We start from the raw sequence: 27,681 nt of genomic DNA, 5'->3' as shown, positions 1-27,681 counted from the left end.
CTAGGTTTCTTTACGGATTTTTAAATTAATTTTTTATTTTATGTTTTAGTGGAGTCACTGGTGATTGAACCCAGGACCTTGTGCATGCTAGGCGTGCACTCTGTCACTGAGCTATACCCTCCCCTCTAAAGTGAGCACAGATTTATTCAATTCATTAGGGACGGGACCATCAAGATGGTAAGGCTGGCTCGAAGGGAACTGGAAAAAGTGAATAATTCCAAGTCCCTGAAAGAAAGGTTGCTTGAGTATGATTGCTAATTTACACACAAAACTTGTTAATGTCCTACAGAGTAATCAACTATAACCTTTAGGGTGATTTTTTTCTACCACACAAAATCCTTCGCTTTGCTATCAGGCAAGAATCACCTGCATCGCTATCGGTTTTCTACAGGTTACATCTGCATCCAAGTTGATCTCTCAAATTCAGTGCATTACCCGAGCAAAATCCTGGAAGGTTTATTTTAATGGAAATTGACAAACTGATTCTAAATTTATATGGAATTGAAAGGAACCAAGAATAGTCAAGATAATCTTGAAAATAAACAAATTAAGAGAATGTATAATATTAGATTTCAAGACTAACACAAAATAGCTACAAGGCAAAAACTGTAAGGAAAACATGAAAGCCTGGAAGAATCACAATTGTGGTAGGAATCTTTAACACACTTATCTCAAAACTGAGTCTTCTAAAATTCATTTAAGAGGAGAGGAGGAACTGTTAATAATCTTAAAGAGACTTCAGACATACTGTGTGGAACTTGTTCAGATCTTAATTCAAACAAACCTACTGTAAGAAGTCAATTTTGAGATAATTGGGGAAAATTAAACATGTATTGAATATTGTATATTAAAGAGTTAGACTTGATTTTTGTTGGTTATGATAGAGGTATTGTGGTTATGGATACTTAAGAAAAATGAGTATATATACATGAATGGTAGAGCTCATGCTTAGCATGTGTGAGGTCCTAGATTCAATTCCCGGTACCTCCACTGAAAAAAAACAGTTCTCCATTTTTAAGGCTTTATATTGAAGTATTTTACTGGCAAAATGACATTACCTGGGATTTGCCTCAAAATACTCCAGGGAAAAAATAGGAGACACATGAAATGAGTGACATAATATTCGTAACTGATAAGCCAAGTAAGTACGTGCAGGTTTATTATATTACTGTCTCTACTTTGTGTATGTTTTAAAATTTCCATAAAATTTTAAAATCAAAATTTTTCATCTCCATAAAACAGAATATAATTTAAAATTGGAGGGATCAAATATCCATGAGAAAAGAGAAGCCTTATAATGGATAATCTTGATTCACTGAGCACATATAAAATCTTATATTTCCCCCAAAACAGAGAATACCCCAAACTTCTGTCTATTTAATAATTTTTGAAAAATTTTATTTCCAAATAATATTTAAATCAATAAAAATCAATGTCAGTGAGAAAAATGGTCCACAGAGTCTATGGAAATATCATATTTTCCATGCATGAAGCAAAAATCATACTCAAAGAAAAATTCACAGCCTTAAAAATTATTTTTTAACATGGAAGATTGAAAATAAATTTATTAAACTGTCACCTTAAAAATCCAAAAAAAGAACAAAAAACTAACAAGAATAGGATAAAGGGATTAATGTAGGTAAAATCAGACCTATAAAAATCTTCATTTTTATGATTAAAGATAAGAAATTTTCCCTTTGAAAAAGAGGAACAAGGCAAGGATGCCAACCTACTGTCATCCCTACTGTGGACCATTTTGCTTGTCGTCGGAGCTGAGTCAGCAGGAAAAGAAAAAAGTTGCAACATGCAAAGAAAGCAACAAAACTGTTCTTTGCAGACACTACAGATTTTCTAAATAGAAAAAATAAATATCTGTATTAAGGGTAGAGCTCAGTAAGTTTTCCAGGCTTAAAATTCATATATAAAACTCCATGTCATTCCTATCACAAATGATGACTAAATAGAAATGTAAAAAGAAAAAAGATTACTGACCACATCATAAACTACAAAGTATTCAGGAATAAGCAGAAAATGTGCGTTCTCTCATGGAGAAAATGCTAAAGCATGATTAATGAACAGAATTGAAAGCCGAAATACCTTTTTCATGAATGGAAAGACTCCGTTTCATAAAGGTGGTAATTCATTACTAATTAATTTATTAATTCAATGCAATTCCAATCAACATCCCAACAAAATGAACCTAACATATATGAGCCAACAAAGTCTTGAATAAAATGACCAGGTGGGGGCCTTGGACCAGCATATATCAAGATGTACTAGAAAGTCACTGTAATGTAATTTCAGATAGCATCATGTTGGCATGGGGAGAGCCAGTAAACAAATTTAAAAGGAAAGTGAGCCCAGAAGTGGACTCCTGTGTAGATGGAACCTTGAGGCTGCATTACAAATCACTGGGGAAAGGACAGGCTAGTCAATACGTGGGGATGAGACAATTTTTCATCTGTATGCGGAGACATAGATCTAAACCTCCATGTCAGATAACTTGAAAATCAATTTTAGATGGATTACAGACCTAAATAAGAAAAAACGATTTCAAAATTCTAGAAAATATATATAGGAGATTATATTGACACCAGGATAGGTAAGGATTCAAGAAAGCATGAATTATAAAGGAAAAGATTAATGAGGCTGACTATATTAATATTTAAAATATTTGAACAAGTATTAGTAAGATTCTACAAACAAAGTTAAAAGACAAGCCACAGACTTGGGGGGGTGGGGGGAGGGGAAATTTGCAAAGCACAGGACCAATGGAAAAATGCTATCTAGCATCAAGTCCAAAAAACAAACAAGAAAAAGAAAAGTAACCCAACAATTCAAAAAGAGACGAATGAAATGCCCTATAAACTTATGAAAATATACTCAACATCATTAGAAATCAGGGGAATGCAAATTATATCTGCAAGGAGATTCCAGTCACACCCACCAGAATGGCAGTATTCTATGTCTGACAGTATCAAGTCTTGCCAAGGATGTGGCTGACAGGAGATTCTAAGGCCCACTGGAGAAAGTGTGGGCTGGAACAACTACTTTGGAGGAAAACTTGGCAATGTGCAATAAAGTTAGAGACAGGCTTATTATAGGACTCAGGAATTCCATTCCAACTGGTAACACCATAGGAAAAACCCAGCCCAAGTGGATATGTGTAAGAATGTTCACTGAAACACTGTTTTCATAATTAAACTTTTAAAGTAATATAAATGTTCATTATTTGGAGACGGAATGAACAAATCTTGGTCCAGTCACAGAATTCTATGCAGCAGAGAAAAAGAATGAAGTAGGATGTATTGGCATGGGGAAAAGTCTTGAAGTCACCATCTTGAATGAAAAAAGCAAGTACCAAAGCGGTGCAGACTTCGTAACAGCATGCATTGAAAGTTTTAAAACCAAAGAAAATAGTGTTAAATGTTGTGTATGAATACATGATTACATAGTAAAAATATAAAAATATGCATAGGAATGATCGACAACACTTCAGGTGTTAATACTCAGCTCCAGTGAAGGAACATGGCAGGTGGGGTTTGTGAGTGTACACAGCTGGCTTCCACTACATCTGGGATGTTTCATTTATTTTTGAAAAAGGAAACAAACATGGCAAAACATAAATAGAGGTTATAACTGGATAGTAAATATATAGATGTTCTCCATGTTCTAATTTTCTGCATGTCTAATTATTTCAAATAAAATATTGACAAATAAGATAATAGACACTATTGAGGAAAAAGGCAAAATAATAGATTATAAGAAAACAATTCACTGGATAACAAAGGAAAAGCATAGAGTTGACCTATAATACCAATAATTTAAAAATACCAATAAAACAGAGAACCTTCTGGGGAGTCTGACCCAGAGGAAGCCCAACTAAATAATATATTCAGTATGAAATAAGCAGAATGACCCAAAAAGAATAACCCAAAGAATGACCCCAAAAGTAATAAAGGAATACCATGTACAATTCTATGTCACTAACATTGAATATTTACATAGTATGGGCAATTCCCCCCCAAATCATACATTTCCCAAATTACTGTAAGTAGAGTTAGAAAATCTAAATACACTGGCATCCATTAAATAAATTGAGAAGTGCTGATCATCATCCCTTTGCAAAAAAGACCCTGGTTCCAGGCTGAGTTCAAAAAACTTCTAAGGAACAGATAATTCCTCTTCCTAGACTACAGCAAACGCAGAATTATATAGACGTCTTCCCAGTTTGCACTTAGAAATTAGCACAACCTTGACACAAAAATCTAACTGAGCAGCACACACAGAGAAATCAATAGATTCCATTTGACTTACCACTGGTTGTAACAACCCTTGGTAAAATAGGAATATTTGAATCCAGTGGTGTTTTAAAAAATAGTATACCGAGCAGAATTTATTCCAAGACACAAAATTTGGTTCAACAGTGAGACACAATCATAGACAGTGAGGAATAAACATGTTCATCTTGAAAAATCCTTAAAACCATTAGAATCCTAGAATAAATAAGAACAGCTAACATTTATTAAGCATTTCCCATGTGTCGGGCACTGTGCTGAGCATTTCCCATGCCTTATTTAATCCTTACAACAATCCTATGAGTTCAGGATCATTACCATCTCCTTTTTTCTATAGAAGGGTACTAAAACAGAGAATTTAAGAACTTTGTCCAAACTAGGAATAAAGCTTCCTTGACTTGGCGGAAGTTGTTTACTGGAAACCAGCAGCCAACACCATAATCATTAAAATAGGATTCCTGCCCCTTGCTTGCTTGGATCTACACCAGCCCTCATTTTGGCAGCCTTGTCCCAATTTCCTAGATTTTTGTTTTTAACTCCCCCAAGGAGCTATGTTGCTATTCAGTCCAGGCTAGAACAGAGGTCCAGCTTATAACTGGCGCAGACAAAAGCACAAGGTGTATTTTCCCCCTGACTGACCTGGCGCTAGAGTCTGCCTTCTGCCACTGGAAGGAATGCAAGGAAACCAGAGATTTTTGTTGGCGAGATCATGGATAGTGACAAGTCACTGCACTCCCCAGCAACCAGAATTCAGGGGTTCTGGTCCCATAAAGGGATCCTTGATCACATCACTTGCCCCCTCTGAGTCTCAGTCTCCCTAACTCTAAAATAAGTCACCGGATTGGATGATCTCCAAAGATCATTACTTCTGATTCTACCTTGAAAGACTGATGATTCAAACAAGGCTCAGATTACTTTTGCAGACTGCAGCAAAGTAAATGTCAGCTTGCTGGCCCCCTGCTGCTAAATGACACTTGTAAAATTGGTAAGAAGGAAATGCGAACATCTCAATTTATGACTGGAAATGAATTGTTCTTTAGAAAAGAAATATCTCTTCTCAGTTTGCAAAACTTTGGGCTCTTGTCAGCTTACCCTTCAAGCACAGGAAATCAGTCTGTGTAGCTCTGCGGAGGGGATTTGCATTAATTTGGGGGAAATATTATCAACAGAAAGTGTTCCCTTTTGCCATATGTGTAACACGAGTAGAGGCAGAAAGCATATGCTTCATGCAGTTTGGTTGGAGCCCCAGTACTGGCAAACAGGAACACAGTCTTCAGAGTTTTCTATTGCAAGATGAGATAAAGACAGACATTTTAAAATGCCATGTTGGTTCTGTGTAGCAGCAGACTCAAAGAGGTGGAAATTTAACATTTCTTTCTGGGAAGTAAATGGCTGATAAGCATACCTAGAGAGATGCCGGGGAGAGGCGGACATGTTTGCATAAGGAGCCTGGGAGCCTCATGACTGGAAACTGATGGAGACTCTTCCCCTTGGCCTCCAAGATCCCAGTTACAGAGATCTGCTTCAGGGGCTCAGGGTTTACCTAAACAATATCCAGAGGGAGGAAAGAGCACCAAAGCCTCTGAAATAAAAGTCATCGTGAGGATTAAAGCTTTAGGCTCAGGGGCAGGTCCCTGCTTAGAGTTGGGTTCTCTTGAGAGAGGAATGGTTTGAATTCCTGAAGCTATAGACCCTGGAATCCAGCCATTCTGGAGGCTTGTTCGTGCCCTAGGAACGTGGCCCACACATGTGAGCGAATCTGAGGAGCTGTGACATGGGGTCTCTTGACAGAGCACCTTGGAAGGCAGGAACCCCCCTCCCACCCCCGGGAGAACCACCCATGCTTTATGATAAAGTAAACTTCCTAGTTGTCAGCCAGCTTCCTGAGGAGATGCGGCATCCTTTGGCCTGAAGGGGGCTCTCCATCTGGGAGGCATGAGCAAACTGGCCATTTGGTCCTAAATAAGCACCTTGGGGACTTCTTTGTCACAAGAACACACACAAAGTAGGTGACACTGGAGCTTGAGCTGTTCAACAGAAATAATGACATGAAATGTGTTCCTGCTGTTTTGTAATGCCAAAGTGACAAAGCAGAACACAGATGTACAAGAGGAGGGGAACCATAATGGTGGCCACCAGGCTGCCCCCAGCTCTCAGAACGAGGAATGGTGCCCCCAACCCAGGGGAGCTCCAGGTGGGCCATGATGCACTGGAGGACTTTAGGCAGCTTCTTGGTCTTGGCCTTGGCCTTGATATGGCTGCCAGATCCCAGCCCAACGTGGGCCAAGTAGACACTCTTGACAAACACCTCATAGAGATTGTTTAATTTTGTTCTCCAATGTATTCTGAGTCCATTTTGACCTTTTATGTTCTAGAAAGCATTCGTATCATTTAAGTTTTCAAATGTACTGGTGGAGTTTTCTCCAAACCTGGGGAAATAGAGCAAAAATAGTCTGTGTCTTTTATCGATTAGATGCAAGAATCAAAAGGATTATGTACAGAAATGCATTTATCTTAAACCGCTACAGTGACTTTCTGTTGCCTATGTAACAAATGACCACAAACTGTGTGGCTTAAAACAACAGAAATGTGTTCTCTTACAGTTTTGGAGGTCAGAGGTCCAAAATGAGTGGTAAGGTGCTAAAAATCAAGGTTTCAGCAAGGCTGGGTCCTTCTGGAGGCTCCAGGGGAGAATTCATTCCTTGCCCCTTTCACTTATAGAGGCTTCCAGAATTCCTTGGCTCCTGGCCTCAGCACTCCAGTCTCTGTTTCTGTGGTCACACTCCCTGCTCCACTATAGTCAAATCTCCCTCTGTCCTTACTCTTCTGGGACACTTATGATTACATTTATGACTCAACCAGAGAACCCAAGATAATCTTTCCATCTCAAGATCTTTAACTTAATCACGTCAGCAAAACTCCCTTTGCCATGTAGCATTCATGGGTTCCAAAGATCCATCTGAGGACTTCTTGAGGAGGTGTTATTAAATCAACTGAAGTCCACTCTTTGGCCTCCGAAGATTCATCTTTATCCTATGTAAATTCACCCCATTCCAACACCCCCAAGTCTCAACTCATTATAGCATCAACTTGAAGTCCAAAATCTCACCATTTAAATTATTTAAATTAGGGATAGGTGAGACTCCACATATGATCCACCCTGGGGCAAAAGTCCATCTCTGGCCTGGAAGACAAGTTATCTGCTCCAAAAATACAGTGGTGGGACAGGCATAGGTCAATAGTTCTATCGATTTCTATTTCAAAAGAGAAAAAAAAAAAAATGAAAGGCAGAAGGGAGCCACCAGTCCTGAGTAATTTCAAAATCCAACTGAGAAGGGCAGGTAGGATGTAGCTCAAGTGGTAGAGTGCATGCCTAGCATGTACAAGGTCCTGGGTTCAATCCCCAGTACCTCCTTGAAAAAATAAATAAATGAACCTAAATATCTCCCCCCTCAAAAAAAAACTAGGAAAAAATCCAACTGGGAAAAAACTTCATTAGTTTTCAAGGTCTAGAAATAATCTAAGGCTCAAGGGTCCACACAGCTCTGCCCCTCTGAGCCAAAGCTCTTCCTCTGAGAATCAATCTTAAACTTTCTTGAAGGCTAGTACACATTTGTAGCTGATTAGTTTATCAGCCTGTTTCTACCTGTAGAACTTTTAGAGTCCAACAGACTTCTTTCATTTTACCTTGTCCCTGTCCCTTTCAGTTCCAGCTGGCAGTGTTTCTAATATAACATTCCCCAAGCATTTGTGCATTACCCATGTATGTCACAGGGATTCACTGCATTAGATGAGAGAGTCCTCCGAAGATCTTTCCTGGATAACCTCATTTCTATTCCTGGCTTCTGCCCAAATGGCCAAGTGGCACATATAGTCTCTTCAGCGCTAGCGAAAAGTTGACCAGTCCCACCTTTGGCCTTCTGTCCCGAACATGCTTTCCTGGCAGTGAATCTCCTAATTTTAGCATCTTTTGCTAAGAGTCCTTGACATGAACTTCTAAACACTTCCAACTCCCTGCATGCATAGGGGAAGCAACTATAGGAGCCCAAGGGCAATCTTCTAAGGAACTGTAGTTGTGAGCTCTTGGGATCAAAATATGCAGAGTCTGGGGCATGTGCCCGCCGAATAGTTAAGGGAATAGGAGATCTGAGTGAGACCAACAGCGCCAGCATCATATGGTAAAAATGGTGCAGCAGAGCTGGTGCGATGGCTCACAGAGGTTGCCTCCCATGATGCTGCATTTGCTTGGCAGAGACAGTCTCTTTTCTTTCATCTAAAATGGTGCTGCTTCACACTGCTTCCTTGCTCTGGAAGGTTTCTTAGAGGTTAGAAATGTTTAAATATTAGACGATAACAAGTTCTAACCACAGTATTCCATTAATCTCACCCCCTCCGTGCATCCCTCCAGCCCTGCTGGTGATTCTGGTCTTAACCACCTCTTAACACACACTCATCATCTCCCTCTGACAAGCCTGTTAATTGCTCTCAATTGAGGAGTGAGGCCACCAAGTGCAGTCCCACAGGACATTGTAATTGGTGTCGGGTTCTGACACTGGACATCTTCTCTGTCCTGGGCAAATGTCATCCACTTAACCCATCTGTCCTTTGGGGAAGGGATTCTGGCAGGTCACCTTGTCTAACGGCTCCACTGCTGTGTATAGAACCAGCGGGTTTCTGCGCGTGGTCAGCTCTGATCTTTGTTACTGAGTGAATTCACAATGTCGCTACGCCCGTTGCTTATCTCCACAGCAATAAGGCTCGTGCCTTCTCGGTCCCCTTGCCTTCTCACCATTGGTGTCTGGAGGGCAGCAGTCAAGTGCTGGTTTGCACCTTCTCTGTGGTTCACTGTGAGCCTGGCCTGGCTCCAGATTGGCAGTGCCCCTCAGTCAGCCTTGGCCCTTGCCCTCGAGGAACTGACATATTGCTATGGACTGAATTATGTCTTCCCAAAATTCATATATTGAAGCCCTGATGTGATTGTGTTTGGAGATAGGGCATTTAGTTATGGTCAAATGGGGCCATAAATGGGGGGTCTTAATCTGAAAGGCTTGGTGGACTGATAAGAAGAGGAAGAGAGATCCCTCTTCTCGCGCACATGCATTGAGGGAGGGCCGCGTGAGGACACAGGAAGGAGGAGGCTTGGCTGCAAGCCAGGGGGCAAGTCCTCCCCAAAAACCAACCCTGCCAGATCTTGATCTGGGACGTCTAGCCTCCACAGTTGTGAGAAAATGAATGTTTGTTGTTTAAATCACCCAATTTGCAGTATTTTCCCATGGCAATCCCCCTGGCGGACTAAGACACACATATGCACAGAAATAAAAAAGTAACTCAGCACAGAAAGTGAGGACCTGAGCACCCCCACCCAAGCCCTGGGTGGTGCACGCACGTGTACCTAAGCCCTGCATTTGCGTAACTTTTGAACTGTGACCGCCCTATTGCTTGTCTTTTCCTAAAAGCCTGACTGAGATACTTATTTCCAGGGCCCATATTCGAACTGTTGGCTTTGTCCCGTGGCTTTCCCATGGCATTTGGCAGGACCCTTTTCCATCTGGATCTGCTACCCCGCCCCCCAACCCTAAAACTGCTCGCTCTGACCAGGGCGCGGGGTCAGCCCAGCAGCCGTTTCCCTGGAGGTCATTCACTCATCCAGATCAGAATCCCTGACCCTGAAGCAAGTTCACCTCCAGCCGCCCCAAGAAAGTGACATTTGGCTTGTGCAGGCTCAATGCTGAAGGACAGTTCAATTATGTTGGGGGCCACTGAGCCGGCCCCTGGGAAGGCCAGACCCTCTGCTCCCCGGGAACGGCTGCAGAGCTCAGTGTCACGTCCCTCCTGGGTGTCATGTCCTCACTGAGAAACAGAGTGGGATGGGACTTGTGCCTGCCTGGTAATTAAGGTTAATGAGCGCACTCCATCTGGAAAGGAGAATCTGTTCTTTGCACCCACTTCCTTGGCATTCATCCCAGCTGGAAGGATCAGAAAATGCTGATAATCTTCCTCTGGGGCAGGTTGCCAGGTTATAGGGCCCAGTCCTGGCCCCAGACAAGACAGGGAGGGTCACGAGACAATCTCTCTGAGGTCCGACTTCTACCATCTGTGCAGGGTGTCTGGTATTAAGTGAAGGCGGATTCTGGGCTGGGGATGGCAGAGTCTGTTTGGGAGGCCACACTGAGTCCTGCCAGGTTACACGAGAGCACGAAACGCCACCACATTCATCCGTCCCTGACCCACTAATGACCATGTGGAATCAGTGCACAGGGCCCAAGGCACAGGCCTGCCTGGGGGCAGAAATGTGAGTTTGCCCCAAGGTCAGCTATGCCATTGCTCTGAGACGCTGGGAAAACCCCTCCTTCTCCCTGAATTCCAGTCTCATCTATGAAACTGAGAAAGCTGAACTAGATCAGTGTCCTTAAAGTACGGTCCAAGGAACCCTAGAAGTTCCGTAGGTGCCCAGAATGGGAGATGCATACCACAATCAGGATGCTGTTACCACAGGACAGGGTAAGAGGAAGTGGTTCTTTATGTTCCAGTGGTTACAATAGAAGGATATATTTCTGAAAAAAAGAAGAGACAAAGCAAACATGTCCCTCAGTGTCCGCAGGGAACAGGTTCCAGGATGCCCCACAGATACCGAAATCCACAGATGCTCGAATTCCCTTACATAAAATGGCATAGTATTTGCAGGCAACCTACCAGTATCCTCCCGTATACTTTAAATCGTCTCCAGATTCCTTATAATACCCAATACAATGCCAACGCTGTGCGAAGAGTTGCAGATACAGTGTGTGTGTGTTGAATGCCTCCAGATGAGAGGAATGTGCAAGGACCACGTAACAGCCGCTGTCGCTCTGCAAGTGAGCTAGATCGCGGGAGACAGAAGTAGTTAGAAAATGGCTTTTCCTGGTTTTCTTATACTTCTTGAATTTTTAACTGTGTATAAGTAGTATTTTATACAAAAATGTTCAATTTAATCCTCAAAAAAATAAAAAATAGAATTATCATTGATCTAGCCTTTCCACTTGTGGATGGATATATACCCAAAAGAAGTGAAACAGGGCCTCAAAGAGATTTGTACACCCCATGTTCAGAGCAGCACTTTTCACAATAGCCAAGAGGTAAAAACAACCCAAGTGTCCATCAATGGATGAATGGGTAAACAAAATGTGGTATATTCATACAATGGAATATTCTTTCAGCGTTAAAAGGAAAGGAAATTCTGACGTTCATTTAGGACATTACTCTAAGTGAAATAAGCCAGCCACAGAAACAAATACTGTACCATCCCACCTACATGAGGTACCTGGAGCAATCAGGTTCACAGGGACAGACCACAGAGTGGTGGATGCCAGGGACCGTGGAACGGGGAGCGGGGAGTTGCTGTTAAATGGGCACAGAGCCTCAGTTTTGCAAGATGAAAAGCGTCCTGGAGGTGGAGGGTGGTGATGGTTCTACGGTGGCGTGAATGTCCTTCATGCCACTTAGCTGTGCACTTAGCCATGGTCACTGTGGTAAATTTTATGTTATGTATATTTTACCAAATTTTTTAAAAACGTTAAAAGGAAGGAAAGGAAAAACAGCATCAGAATAGTGTGGCAGGTCCCACCACTGGGCCCCACCTTCCTGCCAGCCCTGCTCATGTCAGGGGCTGGGCGTCTTTGGAAGATACCAGCCTTCTGTCCTGTTCTGTTTCAGCTGCCGCCAGCGTGGGTACCTGTTCTCTGAGTGAGAGGCCACTGCTCTCACAGGCTCCCAGCTAGGACGTCTGGTCACCACCCCCCACCCCCGCCTGGAACAGCCTCACCCAGGGTGCCAGCCCACCCAGTGGCCCTTATGAAGTGGTGACCACTCCGAACAGCAGGTCAGTGCTCTCCAGGTCTGGATGAGGAGGGAGACAAGGTCTGAGGGAGGGGAAAGCGCAGTCGCCTTTGGGTGCTGATATGCCAACACCCGCCATCCCAAAGCTTGCCAGGTGCCCTCCTGAAGCTGCAAAGGGGGTGGGGGAGATAATCCCTGCTTGGCCTTCCACCAGAGCAGGGGGGGCTGTGCAGAAGCCTAGGGTTTGAGATGCGGGACCTTGGGTAAGTCATTTCCCCTTTCTGTGCCTCAGTTTCCACTATAAAATGGGTATATTGATACCCGGCTAACTTGCCTCCAAGGCTGTTGTGAGCATCAGACAATAAACTGGATGTGATGGTATGATGTACAGCTCAAGTGCTCCGAAAATTCAGGGGGAATGATGGGGAGGATTGTCAGCTATGGAGAGAGGGAGCAGCCGGGCCATTTGTCCTCACACTCTCCCTGACGGCTGGGCTATAGGGACCTGACCTGCCTGCTCTGGGGAGCCCTGCTTCAATCAGGGGATCTACTGGTCACCCACCGGCCGGGGATGTGCTGGACTGCACTGAATCCTCACACCCATCACAGCAGGAGGCGTAGGCACACCTGGATAATCTGACACTGCCTGGCAAGGCAGTGGCAGAGCTGGGATCGGGGTCCCCTGACTGCCAAAACTGTTCTTCCCATCACACCCGCAGTTTTCCAACTGCCTCGCTGGGACCCAGCAGAAGTCCCCCAGGAGTCCCATGAGGCCCCGCAGCGGGGGACGGTTGCAGACGCTCCATCCCCCCACCCACTCCGGGACAGCAGCTCCTCTTCCATCTATTCATATATTGGTGTTCAACACTCGTTTGCATTTGAAATAGAAGTTTTATTGCTTTAAAAATACATTAATTACCTAATTTAAAAAATTCTTTCTGATCACCCTCAGTAGGTGGCCTGGCAGAGCTGAAAGCATTGTTGTAACTTCCTTCCTAAAGGGTTTCAGGTACTGGAGGCCCCAAGAGGCCCCTCGGCTATACCCCAGCTCTACCCCTGCTGGAGCTTCTCTGTCCCTCCCCACCCTCCCCGACGCTGCGCCCCCCAACCCCTCATCCCTCCCCAGTCCTGCCTGGACCCTGTTAGAAACCTCATCACCTATACAGGGTTCAGAGCTGAGCTCACGTGGGTGCCGGAAAGGGAGGAACGTGTCCGTCCTCCCCTCCCCTTCATGCGGGAGGGTGGGGGGGAAGTCACAAGCTCCCATTCCGGGGGGCGGAGCGGGGAGCATATAAGAAGGGGGAGGGGTTGTGCTCTGCCCCGACCCCAAGCAAGTGGGCACGACCTTCCCCTCCCCGCTGCCGTCGCTCTCTGCAGGGGTGGAAGATGGTACCAGTCAACCCTGAGCCGGAGGAGGAGCCCGCAGCCGCTGCCGCGAGATGGAGGAGCCCACGCCTGAGCCCGTCTACGTCGACGTGGACAAAGGACTGACGTTGGCCTGCTTCGTCTTCCTCTGCCTCTTCCTCGTCGTGATGATCATCCGCTGCGCCAAGGTCATCATGGACCCCTACAGCGCCATCCCCACGTCCACCTGGGAGGAGCAGCATCTGGACGACTGAGGCGCGGGCGGGGCTGCGCGGCGGGACCGAGACCCCGGAGCTGGCCGGGCAGGGGTGCCCCGGGATGCGCCTCTGTGTCCCCGGGCCACCGGCCCGCCAGCCTGTGGAGGCCAGGATGGATCTGGGCCCCCGGGGCCTCTCACACGAGCACCAGAGTGAAATGCTGGGTGATGCGGGTGTTGCAGTGGTGGGCCAGTCTGCGGATAAGAGCACTGGACCCGGAGTCAGGCGGCCCGAGGTCCAGTCTGGGGGATCACTGTGAGACCATGGGGCGGTCACCTTCCCCCGCTCCTGTGCGCCTTGTGGAACTGGACGCAGGACAGACACCCACCGTTGCCCAGCCGTGGTCCGGTTTTGAGGAGACTCTTGCCCTTAACATGCAAAGTAGCACACACACTAGCCCTGGAGGCTCCCAGCCCCAATGTTCCACCTGAACCCAAGCCCCTTCGCAACGGGCCAGAAATGGAGCAGGTGGTGAAGCGTAAGGCGTGAGTCTCCCCCAGATTCACAAAAGGCACACGGGCTGCTTCCCAGCAGTATTTTTTTAAACTAAAATATAGAGGGGTATATTTTTCCTGTTATAAGTGAAATGTGCATTTTAGAAGTTCGGGAAATTACAGAAAAAAATACAAATAAAGGGGGAGAGTAACACGTGTAATCCCACTTCCCAGAGCCACCGTTCTGATGTATTTCCTCCCAGCCTTTTTTACACGTATTTTTTAAAGTCAGTTTCATACCATGTGCATGATGTATCACTTCATATTCGAGCATGAACACGTTCTCGTTTCATCAAACACTCTTCATAGCCATCATTTTTACTGGCTGCAGAGTAGTCCATCCAGTGGATGGGTCATAATTTAAAAATCATCTGCTTTGGTCATACTTTTTTTTTTTTTTTTCACTAACTATTCCTCACACAAAATTATTTCACCCAGTGACCTCTTGAGAGCGCACAGTCTAGGAGGTGAATATAAGACAGGAAGACCTGGAGTCTAGTCCTGTCAGTCACTCTAAGGCTCTGTGACCTTGAGCAAGTCACTTGACTTCTCAGTGCCTCAGTTCCCTCATTTTACAATGGGGAGAAAAAGCCCTGCCTTTTTGGTTTTGTGTAAACCTCATGGGAATGAAAGGACAGGAGGGGGAGTGCTTTGAATGTACATGTGCCCTGGGGAGAGGCAAAGACTAAGTTGTGATAATGACTCTTCCTGGGGCCTCCCTTCTCCCTCTTTTCCCACCCTTCTGACCCCTCCCACCTCATCACCTACACCTATGATCTTGCAGCAAGAATATTGAACCAGCGCCCCACAAACTTGGTCCCAAGTCCAACTCCTCTGCTTCTTTGCTGTATGACCTCAAATAATTCAGCCTCTCTGAGCCCCAATTTCCTCATCTGTAAAATGGGAGAATAATATCTACCTCACAAGGTTGTTGTGAGGATGAAATGAGAGAACATGGCAAACATTAGTGTCTTTTCTTGATGCCAGCCCCCACCCCAGGAGAAGTCAGGGGTCTGAGCTGGGAGGAGTAGAGGCTCTATATTCCCCCACTCCCTGCAGAGCTTGGAACCCTGGGCTCTTCTCAACTTCCCAGGGCCACCTCTGACAGGCCAAACCTCCTGGCTAGGACCCCTGGTCAGAGGAATACTCACAGCAACCTCTCCCAGCACCTGACCTCCAGGGATATGGTGTCCATTCATTTACATAATTATCATTGTAATTTGCAGTCCCACAAACACAATATGAAGTTAAACTAGACCGCTTGAACTCCTCCTTCTGAATGCATTTATTCCATCCCTCCCAAGCATGCCTGCCGTCCCCATCAGAAGAAACTTGCAGCTGAGAAGAAGTTCAAGGCTCCCTTTCCATCATCTGCATCCCAGCCATGGGTCTCACTCCATCCCAGGTCACCTGGGAAATGGGTTTCCAAAGCACTGTCACCACTAGGTGACTCCTGAAAATGAACAAGGCCATAGCTGTTCAGGCGGCATTCCAGGTCATAGCCAGCTGTTTCCCCCCACTGTGTGGGACGCACAAAGGGACAGCTGGCAAAGGCGTGGACCAAGGTGCACTGGAGGCTCTGAGTGAGGGGAGGACCTAGAGCAAGGACCTTGAACATTGCCTCCGACCCAGCGGCAGCCTACGCTCTGCAGCCTACCTCAGAGACACCAGGCACTTGCGTGAGAAGCTCATCGGCGTGGATTTACAATGTCAGTCACGGCCAACTCCCAGGCAGTTAATAACAGATCCCAGGGAACAAGAAGAGGTCTTGAAGAACTCACCTGGAGATACTTTAGAGCTCTCAGGAGTGAAACACAGGCTGCCCGAGGGCTGTGCTACTCAAACCATGATGAAGGACAAAGAGCGTCTGCGATGTTAAGGAGCGGGTTAGAAATCCAAAATCATGGACCCTGCTCCAGACCCACAGAGTCATAATCTCTGGAGGCGGGGCCCAGGAGTCTGTTAGCAAGATCCGCCAAGCGATTTGTATGCACATTAAAGTTTGAGAAGCACTTCCCTGGGGATCCTTTGGTCTCAATTAATTCTTTTTCACACCTAGATCTGCTAATATTTCCCACCCTATCTCTTGACTCTTTTTTTGGTGGCAAAGGGAAATAATAACATTTCGGGAAAAGATGGAAAATTTCAAAATCACTCCTAATCCAAGCCTCCAGACAATAGTGATTTCCATTGTGTGCCCATGTGTGCTCTTCTAATCCTTGTCAACATGCGAGATATATTTTTTTCATAAATGCCATCAGTTACATAATTTAGAGCAACATCTCCTAACATCACATCATAAGCACGTTTCTGCTACAGTATCCCATTTATCATTTTAGTAGCTATAACCCATGCCATCCAGTGCATGTACATAATTATCCAGACTCCTATTATTAAGTGCTTGGATTGCTTTCATTTTTCCTATTACACATGTTTCAAAATAAAAAAAGAAAGCAAAAGAGAGATATGATGAACCCTAGGGGCTTGCCCAGATGGTGGAGAATAAATATTTAAATTATACCCCTACCACCTTAGAGACACATCAGGGAGGGAGACCCAGCTACACATTTGATCACATTATGGGGGGAAACACAACTGAAATTTCAAGCTTCTGTTGCTGCTTTATGCCGCTAACAGATGGGGGAGCTGTCCTTTGTAATCAGAGCACCTTCACCAGTTCTAGCTGGCTGAGATGAAGTTTGGGGTTTTGAATGGAGAGATATACTGTCCAGCAAAAGAAAGGAGAATTTTTGAAGACTGGAAGCGGGCAGAGAGAAAATAAAAGCATCAGAGAGAGAGGCCTGTGGCGCTGGCCCTAATCCAGGACTTAAGGCAAAATATGATCAGAGAAAAACTCCCTGCTGCAAGGAATGGGTGATGGACTTCCCAGACAGTGGCCAATTTAAAGTTGTTGCCTGTTCTGCGCTCTGCTACATACAGTCCCTTCATGTTACTCCAGACCCTCAGTAAAGTGTGATACACAATCCACTTTGTGGCTGTGGTATTTGGGGGCAATAAAGACACCTGGGAGGTGGGCGATGTGAAGGAATGCAATCTGGAAAGGGGTAATAGGGCAGGGACGTGTGAGGTAGCAGAAACGGGCAGAGGCAGCAAATCAGAATGACTGTCGCTAGCAGAAATGTGACCCGAGGATGCTCAGATAGACTGACATGAATACTAGGACACTGGTTTTCCCAGCCTAGCAGATCAGTTCCCATCATCTCTAGCTCATTTTTTCTAATTAGTTGCTCAAATATCTACATGTTCTTATTGAATTGAAAGACCTGTGTGTCTCTCCCATAAAACAGTCCCAGAATTTCAGAGGCTAACTCAATGCAGAAGGAACTGGTCCTGCTTCCAAACACCAGGTGGAGAGAATTTCAAAGCCTGGTGTGCCCGCTAGTGTGGTTTCACGCCCCACAGTCTCGCAGTTGAAGGCTGGTCCTGCGGTGTATGATGCCCTCTTGCGTCTATGGCCCCGTCTGCTGAGAAGTGCCTGAGCTAAGCTCCCTGGTCCACATTCCCATGCCTGGTCATTCTGTCCAAACAGTACAGCCAGTTTGGCTGCATCCAGAGGGACAGACAGCCTCAGCCATACCAGCCCTCCCCCTGAGTCCCCACATTTTTATAGTCATCAGCTAAGTCTCACCCTCCCTCCTGGGGAGTTTGTCTTTGGGACCTGCATCCGTCAGCATCCCAGCAGGAAAGAGACGCACACCCAAAGTTGCACAGGGTCTCATGAAAGGGCATTTACAGGAGTTGGGCAGGATTCAGGGAAATAAAAAGGATGGCAAAATACCCAGGGATGTTTCTGATGGCCCCTTCTGGTCCATGGAACCCCATTATTACCACTGAAATCTAGAAACCAGACGCCATAGCCTTTCACCATTATCTCTAAGCTATAAAGGACAGCTCTTCAAGAATTCTGGGACACCCCTAATGCCTTCTTTTTTTTTTAATCATTCTTTTTTTCTTCTTCCAGTTTTACTGAGATACAATTGAAATGCAGCATTGTATACTTTTTTGGAGGAGGAGGGAGGTAATTAGGTTTTTATTTTTTAATGGCAGTACTGGGGATTGAACCAGGACCTCATGCTTAATAGGCACGCACTCTGCCACTGAGCCATACCCTCCCCCCTCCTAATGCCTTCCTGATGCTCTGGTGAACAGACTGTCCCTGGAGCCCTCCAGGGTAGTTTGTCCTGGGGTGACTGAAACAGTGCAAACAACAGACACTCCAGCATTCCCCTCTCCCTGAGCCTTCGGGCTCCCTCTGCTGCATCCCAGAGAAAGTCCAGGCATCACGACCTCACTGTTTGCAGGCCACTTACTGAGATTTTTGTTTTCTCATTATGAAAATGTATATGCCAAGGTAGGAGAATAGAAGGTACTTAACAGTTTGTAACTTGACTTACAGCGCTTAAATATTGAGACAGAAGCGGGACTCCACGTGTATTCTTGGCCAAGTAGGGGTGGACCTATGAATACAACGTAATCCCTGTCCCCAATAACCTCCGAAATGTTCATTCATTTATTTAATAAATATATATTGAGTGCCTACTCTGTGCTAGGTAGGCATCGTTCTATGTCCTAAAGAGCTTTCCATGAACAAAAGCTGTCTAACGTCGCAGACAATAGCGTATCTATCTCCGGGATCAAGTCCCCTGGAGACACAGAGATGTTCCATCCAGACCCGGCTTTAAGAAAGGTCTTATTGTTCCAGCTTTTGTGTGCTCTTGGCAGACAGGCTCAAAATAAGACTGGCCTCAGTCTGATTTAGTTTCTCTCTAAAAGCAGAAAACAGATCCAAGAATGAGCAGACACAATGCAGACTCCTCAAGCAAGCAGCAGTCTTTGTCCACCTCCCATGGATCAGTGGTTCCTTGAGTCGCTGTCTGCCTCTCCCTCAGCCCTGGGGGTATCTGAGAAGACAGGGAGAGAGGCGGATACACAGAAAACAAGTTCTTAGTCTGGGATACAACCTAGCCACATTCACTTTTCTGGGGCTGTTAAAAGGAACATGCTTCCAAACTAAAGAAAGAAAAGAAAATTAAAAATATAACCACTTTAGAGGTCCATTTTGGTGTCAGGAATTTTTGAGATAATTATTAATTATGATACTTCAATCCTAACGTTCCCTTGTCCCCAAAAACATTGTCTTGGCCCAAATCTACCCTCATCCTCAGAATAGTTCTAAATGGCATTTCAAAGGTAAACCAGCTTGAGTGAGCGGTGCAGGGCAGGGACATCCCATGGTGAAACCAGTGAGGCTCCTTTTTCCTTGCTTTGGGGTGGGGGCTCCTGGGCCCTGGTACCCAGTGCCTGCCGGGCCCAGGGCAGTAGAGTGCCTGTGAATCCAACCAGCTCCCTGCAACACCTTCCAGTATAACCTCCAGCAGTCCCCTCCTGCCAGACACATCCCTGGGCTTGCTTCTCCTCGTCAGGTGAAGTGCAAAATGGATTCTATTCTCAGTGGCATATTCATCCATTTCTACTTATCCTGGGCCACTGGTTAAAACAGGAAGCATGAATGAGCCATGAATTAATAAGGAAGATACAGTGATAATTACAGCCAATTTGCCTGGGGGTGCTCATCACCAGACCTGTCAGCTCCATCCATCTGGTCAAAATGCCCCTTGTCCTTAACATCCTGTTGTTAAAAAGAGAAAATCTGGCCATGAGTACCATTTTTGTCTATTTCATTATCATTATACACAGATAGGTTACAATGAGCTCAGTTCTCGAACTAATGATCATCGACTTCAGTCGTCATCTGGGGCTGGCAATGGGGATTTCTGGAGATCAAGGCTGGAAAACAAAGAGGCTCATGATGCTGAAGGTCAAGGGAAAGTCATTGTTGGAGAAAGCCTGCACCAGAATCCTCCCATTAACATCCATCTCGTGTGTGTCTCAGACTCCAGGGTCAGATCCAGCAGGTTCGCCCAGCACCACCAGCCCCTAAGCTAGAATGCACAGTGAGAGGATAAGCATGTGAGCTCCCTAGCTGACATCAGCATTCTCCGGTGCCAGCAGGCAAGTGGACTGATAATGATTTCAGATGACCTTTGCCCGTGACCAGGGACCTCCAGCGAAGATCTGCTATGTGCAATGGCCCTTTAGGGATATGTAAGTAAGGAAAAGAACATGGGTCACTCATGCAGGCGGATGCCAGGAGACAGAGCTAAGGGAACAATCCTAAAACACAGGGTGGAGAACAGGGATTTCAGTGGAGTTAGCAGGAGCAGACGTGGTCCCGGGAACACAAGTCCCCAGGAATTCAGGGGGAGAAAAACCCAACAAAAAACCCAAGGAAGGCTTTGCTCTTCCAAATTCAGAGAATACATGTTGGGATCAAGCTTATGTAGGTAGGAAGGCACTGGGAGACCATGGTGACTCTACGGGATTTCTACAGAAATCAGCAAAGCATCTGAGAATGTGGCCCCAGGGCACAGTTTCATGAAACAAAATCAGCTGCGCAAGAGTAGCTTAGCTTTGGAGCACGAGGCTTCCCAGCCTGTGTGTGGCAGAGACTGCTAGTTGCCCCCTGAGGATTAATTCTCTTCTTCTTAAGCAAAAAGCTCTGATTTTAAACTGGAGAAGCAATGTGTTCAGTTAAAAGACTATAAACCCAGCTTTTCTTGCAATGAGGTATGGTCTTGTGACTAAGTTCAATAAAATGAAAGAAAAGTATGGTATGGGACTCCCAGGAAGGCTGATTAAAGGGCACCTAACTCAGCTAGAAGGAGGACCCTTCAGCCCTTCATCCTCCTAACCCTTTCTGCAGGCCTGGAACTTAGATGTATTGGCTGGAGCTGCAGCAGGCTTCTGTACCATGCGGTGACCTTGAGGTTGAAAACCACGTGCTGAGGATGAGGAGCCTGGGTCCCTGGTGACACTGTGGAGTTGCCATACAAACTCCAGGCTTGCTGGGCCCAAAATGCTTTTAGTGAGAAATAGCAGCCTCCTCAATGTTCCTTAAAACTGATAAACATGTTCCACCCTCGGGGCTTTACACAGGCAGGTGGCCCTCTGCCTGGCTCACTCTGCCCTGAGATGTTCATCTGGCTTGATCCCCCACTTCCTTCAGCTCTTCTGCAAAAAAGCACCAAGAACCTAAGCACCAAGGCCTCTTCTGACCACCCTGTTTATTACAGCTCCCATGTCCCCCACTGTCTCATAGAACCTATCGCCATCTGTCATGTTATGCATCTTCTCCTTGTTCATTTGTTTCCTACGTGTCTCTCTGCATTAGGAGGTAATCACCAGAAGGGCAGGCGTTGGGCTATTCTGTGACCACTGCACCTCTTGTGCCTAGAACAGAGCCTGACATAAAGAATTGGTGAATGAATGAATGGATGAACAGTGGTCGGATGGGTAGACTCCACATGCTCAGTCGTCCTCCCAGGCCCTGCTGAGTCCCTGGGCATCCTTTTCCCCTGTGGTCACCAGGAACTAGGCTGGGACTAGGGCTGCCTGTTTGCAGTGGGTGGGGCAGAGAAGGGGCAGGGCTCGCTCTCCTGACTTTGGTGGGCTTGCCAGGGGGAGAAAAGCTAGCTAGTCCCCAGCACTTTTTTTGCTCTCTCACAGTTCAAGTGTGTGTACCCATGACTTGGGGCTCTGCTCAAGGTTTATAACACGCTGAATGAATTCTCCACCTCATGTACACCCATTAGTCAGCCCCAAGAAATACTGAAGGTGAAGGGCAGTGTGATGGATGAATTTAGGTGTGTCAACTTGGCTGAGCCAATGGCACCCAGATATTTGGTCAAACATTAGTCTAGATGTAAAGGTATTTTTCAGATGAGATAAACACTTAAGTCAGTGGACTTTGAATAAAGTAGATTATCCTCCATAATATGGGTGGGCTTCATCTAATCAGTTGAAGCCTCAAAAGAAAAAAGCGTGATCTCCCTGGAAGAAGAGGGAGATCTGCAGCAGGCTGCCTTCAGACTCAAACCGCAGCTCTTCCTGGGGTCTCGAGTCTGCAGGCCCATACTGCAGCTTTTGGACTTGCCAGCCTCCACAACCACATGACCTAATTCCTTAAAATAAATGTCTCTCTCTATATACACATCCTACTGTATATAGGATTGTATTGTTCTGTCTCTCCGGTGGACTCTAATACAGGTGGCATTCTTTTTCCATATTCCAGGGAATACTGGGAGGCGGGGGATGTCTGATGAGAAAGCCCCACATGGACCCTCGGCCTCACAAATGAAAACCAGGAAACAAATAAATGAATGTCTCGCAGGAGGCGGTACATGCCTTGACCCAATGGACCAAACCAAGAATATGAGTAAACATTGCACACTCACAGCAGGCTGCGCTCAGAGCGTGGAGACGGAGCACGATGGCTTTATTACTGAATGAAGAACCAGGCTACAGCCACAGAGGGGGCCCCGGTGTCCCCAAGGAGGTGGAGGGCTTGGCGCTCAAGCCTGTTGTTTCCGGGCCAGCAGAGAACCTCACGCTGGCGAGAGGGCGGGCAGCACTTTTCCTGCGCACTGGCCGAAGCCGACGCGGTAACCGTCCCCCTGGCAGTGCCCTGCAACAGAGGAGGGCTAGGGTCAGCCTCGGAGACGCTGGGCTCGGGGGGACCAAAGCCCACGCAGCCACAGTGCCAGCTGGGCCCGAGGCAGGAAGGTGCCATCAGAATGACAAATACATAGTTTTCACAGAAAAACAACCCTCCCCCAGAAGCTGGGCAGGCTGCAGAAGCACCGAGACGGAACTCCAAGCCCACCCGATGATCCGAGACCCCCAGAAGCAAGGATGGCTTGTCGGCTTTCCCGAAGGGTGGTTGACTCTCCAAATTCAAATCCTAGGTCTGCTGATTAGCCTGAGGCCAGACTGTCTGGGTTCAAAGCCTGGCTTCTCCACCTCCTGGCTCTCTGACCTTTGGTCCCCCTGGAACTCAGTTTTCTTGTCTGTGAAATGGATCTAATGACAGTACCCACTGTTGTAAAGATGACATGGGTTCACACAGAGGGAGTTCTGAGAATAGTGCCTGGCCCAGGGTAAATGCTCGGTGTCAGCCATTGGGACAATTATTTTTTTTTTAATTATTTTTTAAAATTAAAAAAAATTATTTTGGGGGGTCTGTAATTAGGTTTTTATTTATTTATTTATTTTTAATGGAGGTACTGGGGATGGAACCCAGGACCTTGTGCATGCTAGGCTCGCAGTCTACCACCAAGCTATACCCTCCTCACTCCCCCCCGATTAGGACAATTATAAGCTTGGTGAGTAGGAGCCACTTGTTTAACCTCCGAGCTCAGCCCCCTCATCTGCAGAGGGGAGCAGCACGCCTTGTCTCTCAGAGTTGTGAGGATCTGATGAAACACTCAGGGAAAGCCCCAGCAAGACATCTGTCACAGAGCACATGCTCAACGAATATTAGTCTCATTCATTCAATTCCATTCCAACAGAAAGGCCAAGAGGAGGAGGCGCCTGTCCCTGTACCTGAGAAGGGTCTGTTTAGTGGGAGCAGCCGGTCTAGATACGAGTTAGGGCAGAAAAGTCTATGAGGTGCTGGGAGAGCAGCAAGGAGGGAACATTGGAGCTGGGACTTGACAAGTGGGTAGGAGTTCACCGGGGGAGACACAATGAAAAGTGTGAGCCAGACAGAGGGAACAGCATGTCAAAGGCACAGAGACCCAGGCATTTGTTCAGTGGAAACTGCTGTGTGGGGACTCCTGAGAAGCCAGATTACAGAGGGCTCTGAGAAGCCACATTAAGGAGTTTGAACCTTAACCTGCAGGCACCGAGGTAACATGGAAGAGTTCGCAGCAAGACAGTGAAAACTATTTTTTTTAAAGCGTGCTCTCTGGTGGCCCCAGTGAGAAGATATACAGAAACACATAGATGGATGAGTGCCAGCCCTGCACAGAGGCCCCGGGGCTGCTCAGATTGAGATACTTCTCAAGGGTTCTGGGCCAAGGCAGCGCTGAAGTGATGGCGACCAGGCCCACAGTGGACACCAGGGCCACTGCAAGGGATGCCTGTGACCTCGAGTTCCGCCACCAGACCCCTTCACCTGTTGGAGACGAGCCCCAAATCTGGAGCTAGACCTTCTGCTACCCAGGGCGAAGAAGGAAAAACAAGATTGCAGCAACCGAGAGAAATAAATGGAAGCTCACTGCTGAGGGGACTCCCAGCCATCTGAACACTGAGACCGAAGGCAGCTTTCGGAGATGGGGTCAGGGACAGCTCAACGAGCCCTCCCAGTGAGCCCAGGGACAGTCCTCACGGCCACCTGCAGCTCAGCACAGCTTACCCAGCCTGTCTCCTCCCACCTCTCCCCACCTGCCCAGTCATCCAGCTGGTCCTCCCTGCATGGGCCGTCCAGACCACTGGTCTTCCCTGGGAAGGTGGCAGCTTGGATGCTAGGGCGACAGCCCAAACCAGCCCCTCGCCCTCCCGGCATCATAGAGGCACACCCCTGCGACCGTGTGCTGCCCCTTAACGCTCTGGGTCACCTTCTGTCCAGAGCAACATCCTTGCCTATTCTGTTGCTTGGTTTCATTATTTTCCCATCACTTTTGAATCCCAACGTTCAGACATATCTGTGTCCCTGGGGAAAAAAGGCCTATTAAAGTAAAACCTGGCAGAAATTCATCAATCATCTATCAAAGCATCTCCCTCCAAGCTGCAGCATTTAGAGAGCCTTCTTCCTCCAGAGCCGCCCACACTGATGAGTGTTGTCTTCCTCTCCTCCTGCCCTCAATGCTGGGTGCTCTCTCGGCCCCCCACCCCCACTCCTTCCTGCCCTGGGTTACAGCAGCACAGCCCCTGCAGCAAACAGCCCCTGCCTGCTTCCTGATGCCTGATTACAACCGCTCACCTCCCAACCAGCCATCCGGAGATGTGACATAAGACAAGCAGAGGGGAATCAGACAGACAGAAGCAGAGGGGTCAGCGTGGAGATGAGGCAGAGGTTAGAGTGATGTAGCCTCACACCGAGGAACGCCGGTAGCCACTAGCATCTGGAAGAGGCGGGAATGGACGCTCCTCTCAAGCCTCTGGAAAGAATGTAGTCCTGCCAACACCTGGATTTTAGATTTCTGCCCTCTAGAACTGTGAGAGAGTAAATTTTTGTTGTTTTAGGCTCGCAGGTTTGAGGTAATTTGCTATAACAGCCAGAGGAAACTAATACGAGCTCTTGGCCAAGCATAGAAACAGACGCGCGTACAATTAGCCAGAACTCTGTGTTTCAGGTGAGTTGCTAGTGGAGAGGACAGACAGACTGATTCCTCCTGAGCAACTAAGGAAGGCGCTATCTGGGCTGAGCCAGGTTTAATTCCAAGGGCTGGCAGGCCGTAGGGAAAGCGGGGTTGTGTAGTAGAATGAGGTTCCGCAGGGAGGGCAGAATCAGATGCGGGACGGGTGTGAATTTGAGGAAACAGGCAATAGGAGCCACGAGAAGATCATGAGCAGAACAGTAGCAGGGGGAAAGCAGACCTGAAGGACGATTTTCTAGGCAGCGGGAGCAGGATGGATTGCAGGAGCTGGAGCAAAGCGGTGCCAGCAATCCAGACACAGCAGGTCAGACCAGGCCAGTGGCACAGAGACGGCAGGAAGCTTCAGAAGGATGCTCAGCAGGATGTTTAGATGAAACGGTTCCAGCCTGCAGAGCAGAGTCAGGGGTACCAAGACAGGGTCAGGAAGTGGGGGTGCCAATAGGACATGCGAAGGGAAATGTGTAGTCGGCCGGCAGAGAGTAGGATGTGGGGAGTGAGTGTAGAGGATGGGCGCTCCCTTAACCTGCCTACAGGGCAGACAGGCACCGCTGGTCACACACTCCATGCGGGCACTCCTGTTAAGAAGGGTCAGGATGCTGGGCCTTCTCCAAAGGGGGTTCTGGAAATTACGACAATGACGAGGAGGACAATGGTGAAGACTGTCGTCAGTTTCACACGCTCACAAGGTTACATGCACCCTATTAGGCGCTGTAGACACTATGAGAGGGGTTAGGAGTTGGGGATACACTGCCTGGATGGGACTCTGATTTCACTGCTTACTGGCTGCAAGACCCTGGGCAAGCTATTTGACCCCCGTCAGGCCTTCATTTTCCCACCTGTAAAATGGTGTAGCAGTGACAGTGGAACATGACCCCAGAAGGGCAGACCCTGCACTTGTCCTGGTCACCATCAGAACCCCAGTATGGGACTCACAGCAGGTGCTCCAGAAACATATCCTGAAGGAGTGAACTGGGTCTTCCTCACGACTATGCTGTGAGGTTAAGTATAATAACATTAACTCCATTTTAAAGATGAGGAAACTGAGTCTCAGAAAGTGTAAAGAACCTGAGGAAGGTCACAAGGCCAGTGTGGATCTGGGCAGCCAACTTGAGTCTGTCCGACCAATGTGGCGCTCTCCTACCCCACAATAATATGTGGCGGGCAGAATCGCCCCCCAAGATGTGAGTGGTACCCCCGCCTCCTCGATACGGGCTGCCGGAAAATCTCAGTCAGCAACTCAGCCCAGTCATAGGGCACAGGGTCACAGGGCATAGGGTCACGGGGCATAGGGTCATAGGGCACGGGGTCTCTGCCCTGCAAAGTCCAGAACAACGAGAACCTGACATTGTTTTATAATTTCTCTCAGGGAGAAGGGAGACAAAGCAGAACTTCTGCAGTCTTGTTGGGCTGGGGAGACTCAGATTGAAAATCCCTGGCAGCTAGGGCTGTGATAAAGGACAGAGCAAGCGGACACAGACCTGGGAAGGCCAGAGTGGGGACGAGTTAGGACAGATGGCTTCCCAGCCAGACGGGAGCGCCACATGGTTAGGACAGTGCCCGCAGGCCTGGGTCACCCCCACCTGTCATGATGACTTCATCCCCGTCCAGCAGAAACTTCCTGGTCTGGCCGCTCCCCAGCTCCACGGCCCTCGTTCCCCTCCACGACAGCTCCAGCAGGGAGCCAAAGCTTTCTGGCTCCTTCATAACAGGACAGGGAAGAAAGCGTCAGATATATTTATACCGTGGTGAGCACGTCGGAGCCAGTGTGGACAGAGGTTAGCAAGGCCGGGGGGCTCAGGGCAGGGATAGGGGACCCCCGTGGCCCTCAGAGATCCTGGGGAAATGTCCTCGAGGCAGGGCATCCTGCCCTGCTCACTTTGTCAGGACTCGGGAGAATGCTGGACCAGCATGCCTACGCCCCTTCTTCCAGGCCCCTGCCCACTCCGGGGGCTGCAGCTTACCCGAGACTGTTATGCCTGACCCCTCCCACTGGGAAGAGATGTCCCATCAAACAGAGCCGCACTCACGACCTTGCAGGAAGTGACTGGTACGTGCACCTGCCCCAAAGTCATCAAGGGCTTACAGTGGTGCAGGGGTCTGGGGGAAGCAGTGGGGCCACGTCATCCTGGTGGGTGCATTCTGACTCTCCCCTAGCAGACAGACGCAGCCTCCCATTCCTACATCAGTCTCTTGAATTTGGAAGAGAAGACCC

The 27,681-nt window shown here is 47.3% G+C and overlaps 2 protein-coding genes across 6 annotated transcripts in view; one reads left to right on the top strand and one right to left on the bottom strand.

Annotated features, from left to right (window-relative positions):
- The window catches only part of CTXND1 (cortexin domain containing 1), a 35,205-nt gene extending 17,966 nt beyond the window's left edge, over positions 1-17,239 (top strand). The window contains exons 2-4 of one of the 3 annotated variants that reach the window (XM_032469302.1): positions 11,991-12,156; positions 13,069-13,122; positions 13,491-17,239. In XM_032469302.1, coding sequence (XP_032325193.1) covers positions 13,553-13,732 — 180 coding nt within the window. In that variant the 5' untranslated portion in view covers positions 11,991-12,156; positions 13,069-13,122; positions 13,491-13,552 and the 3' untranslated portion in view covers positions 13,733-17,239. Of the gene's footprint in view, positions 1-11,990; positions 12,157-13,065; positions 13,123-13,490 lie in introns of all 3 variants that reach the window. The other 2 variants (XM_032469300.1, XM_032469301.1) reach the window with 2 other exon arrangements.
- Positions 17,240-22,551: 5,312 nt separating this feature from the next.
- Positions 22,552-27,681, bottom strand: part of FAH (fumarylacetoacetate hydrolase) — a 30,218-nt gene continuing 25,088 nt past the window's right edge. For 2 of the 3 annotated variants that reach the window (XM_006189614.3, XM_014563410.2), the window contains exons 13-14: positions 27,050-27,167; positions 22,552-22,774 (exon numbers count right to left, since the gene is read on the bottom strand). In XM_006189614.3, the coding sequence (XP_006189676.2) occupies positions 22,695-22,774; positions 27,050-27,167 (198 nt within the window). In that variant the 3' untranslated portion in view covers positions 22,552-22,694. The remainder of the gene's footprint in view (positions 22,775-27,049; positions 27,168-27,681) is intronic. The other variant, XM_032469299.1, reaches the window with a different exon arrangement.

Source organism: Camelus ferus, chromosome 27 (genome assembly GCF_009834535.1).
Source record: "Camelus ferus isolate YT-003-E chromosome 27, BCGSAC_Cfer_1.0, whole genome shotgun sequence".
Taxonomy (NCBI): Eukaryota; Metazoa; Chordata; class Mammalia; order Artiodactyla; family Camelidae; genus Camelus; species Camelus ferus.
Note: the sequence above shows the minus strand (reverse complement) of the source record. Positions and strands in the feature narration are given on the sequence as shown.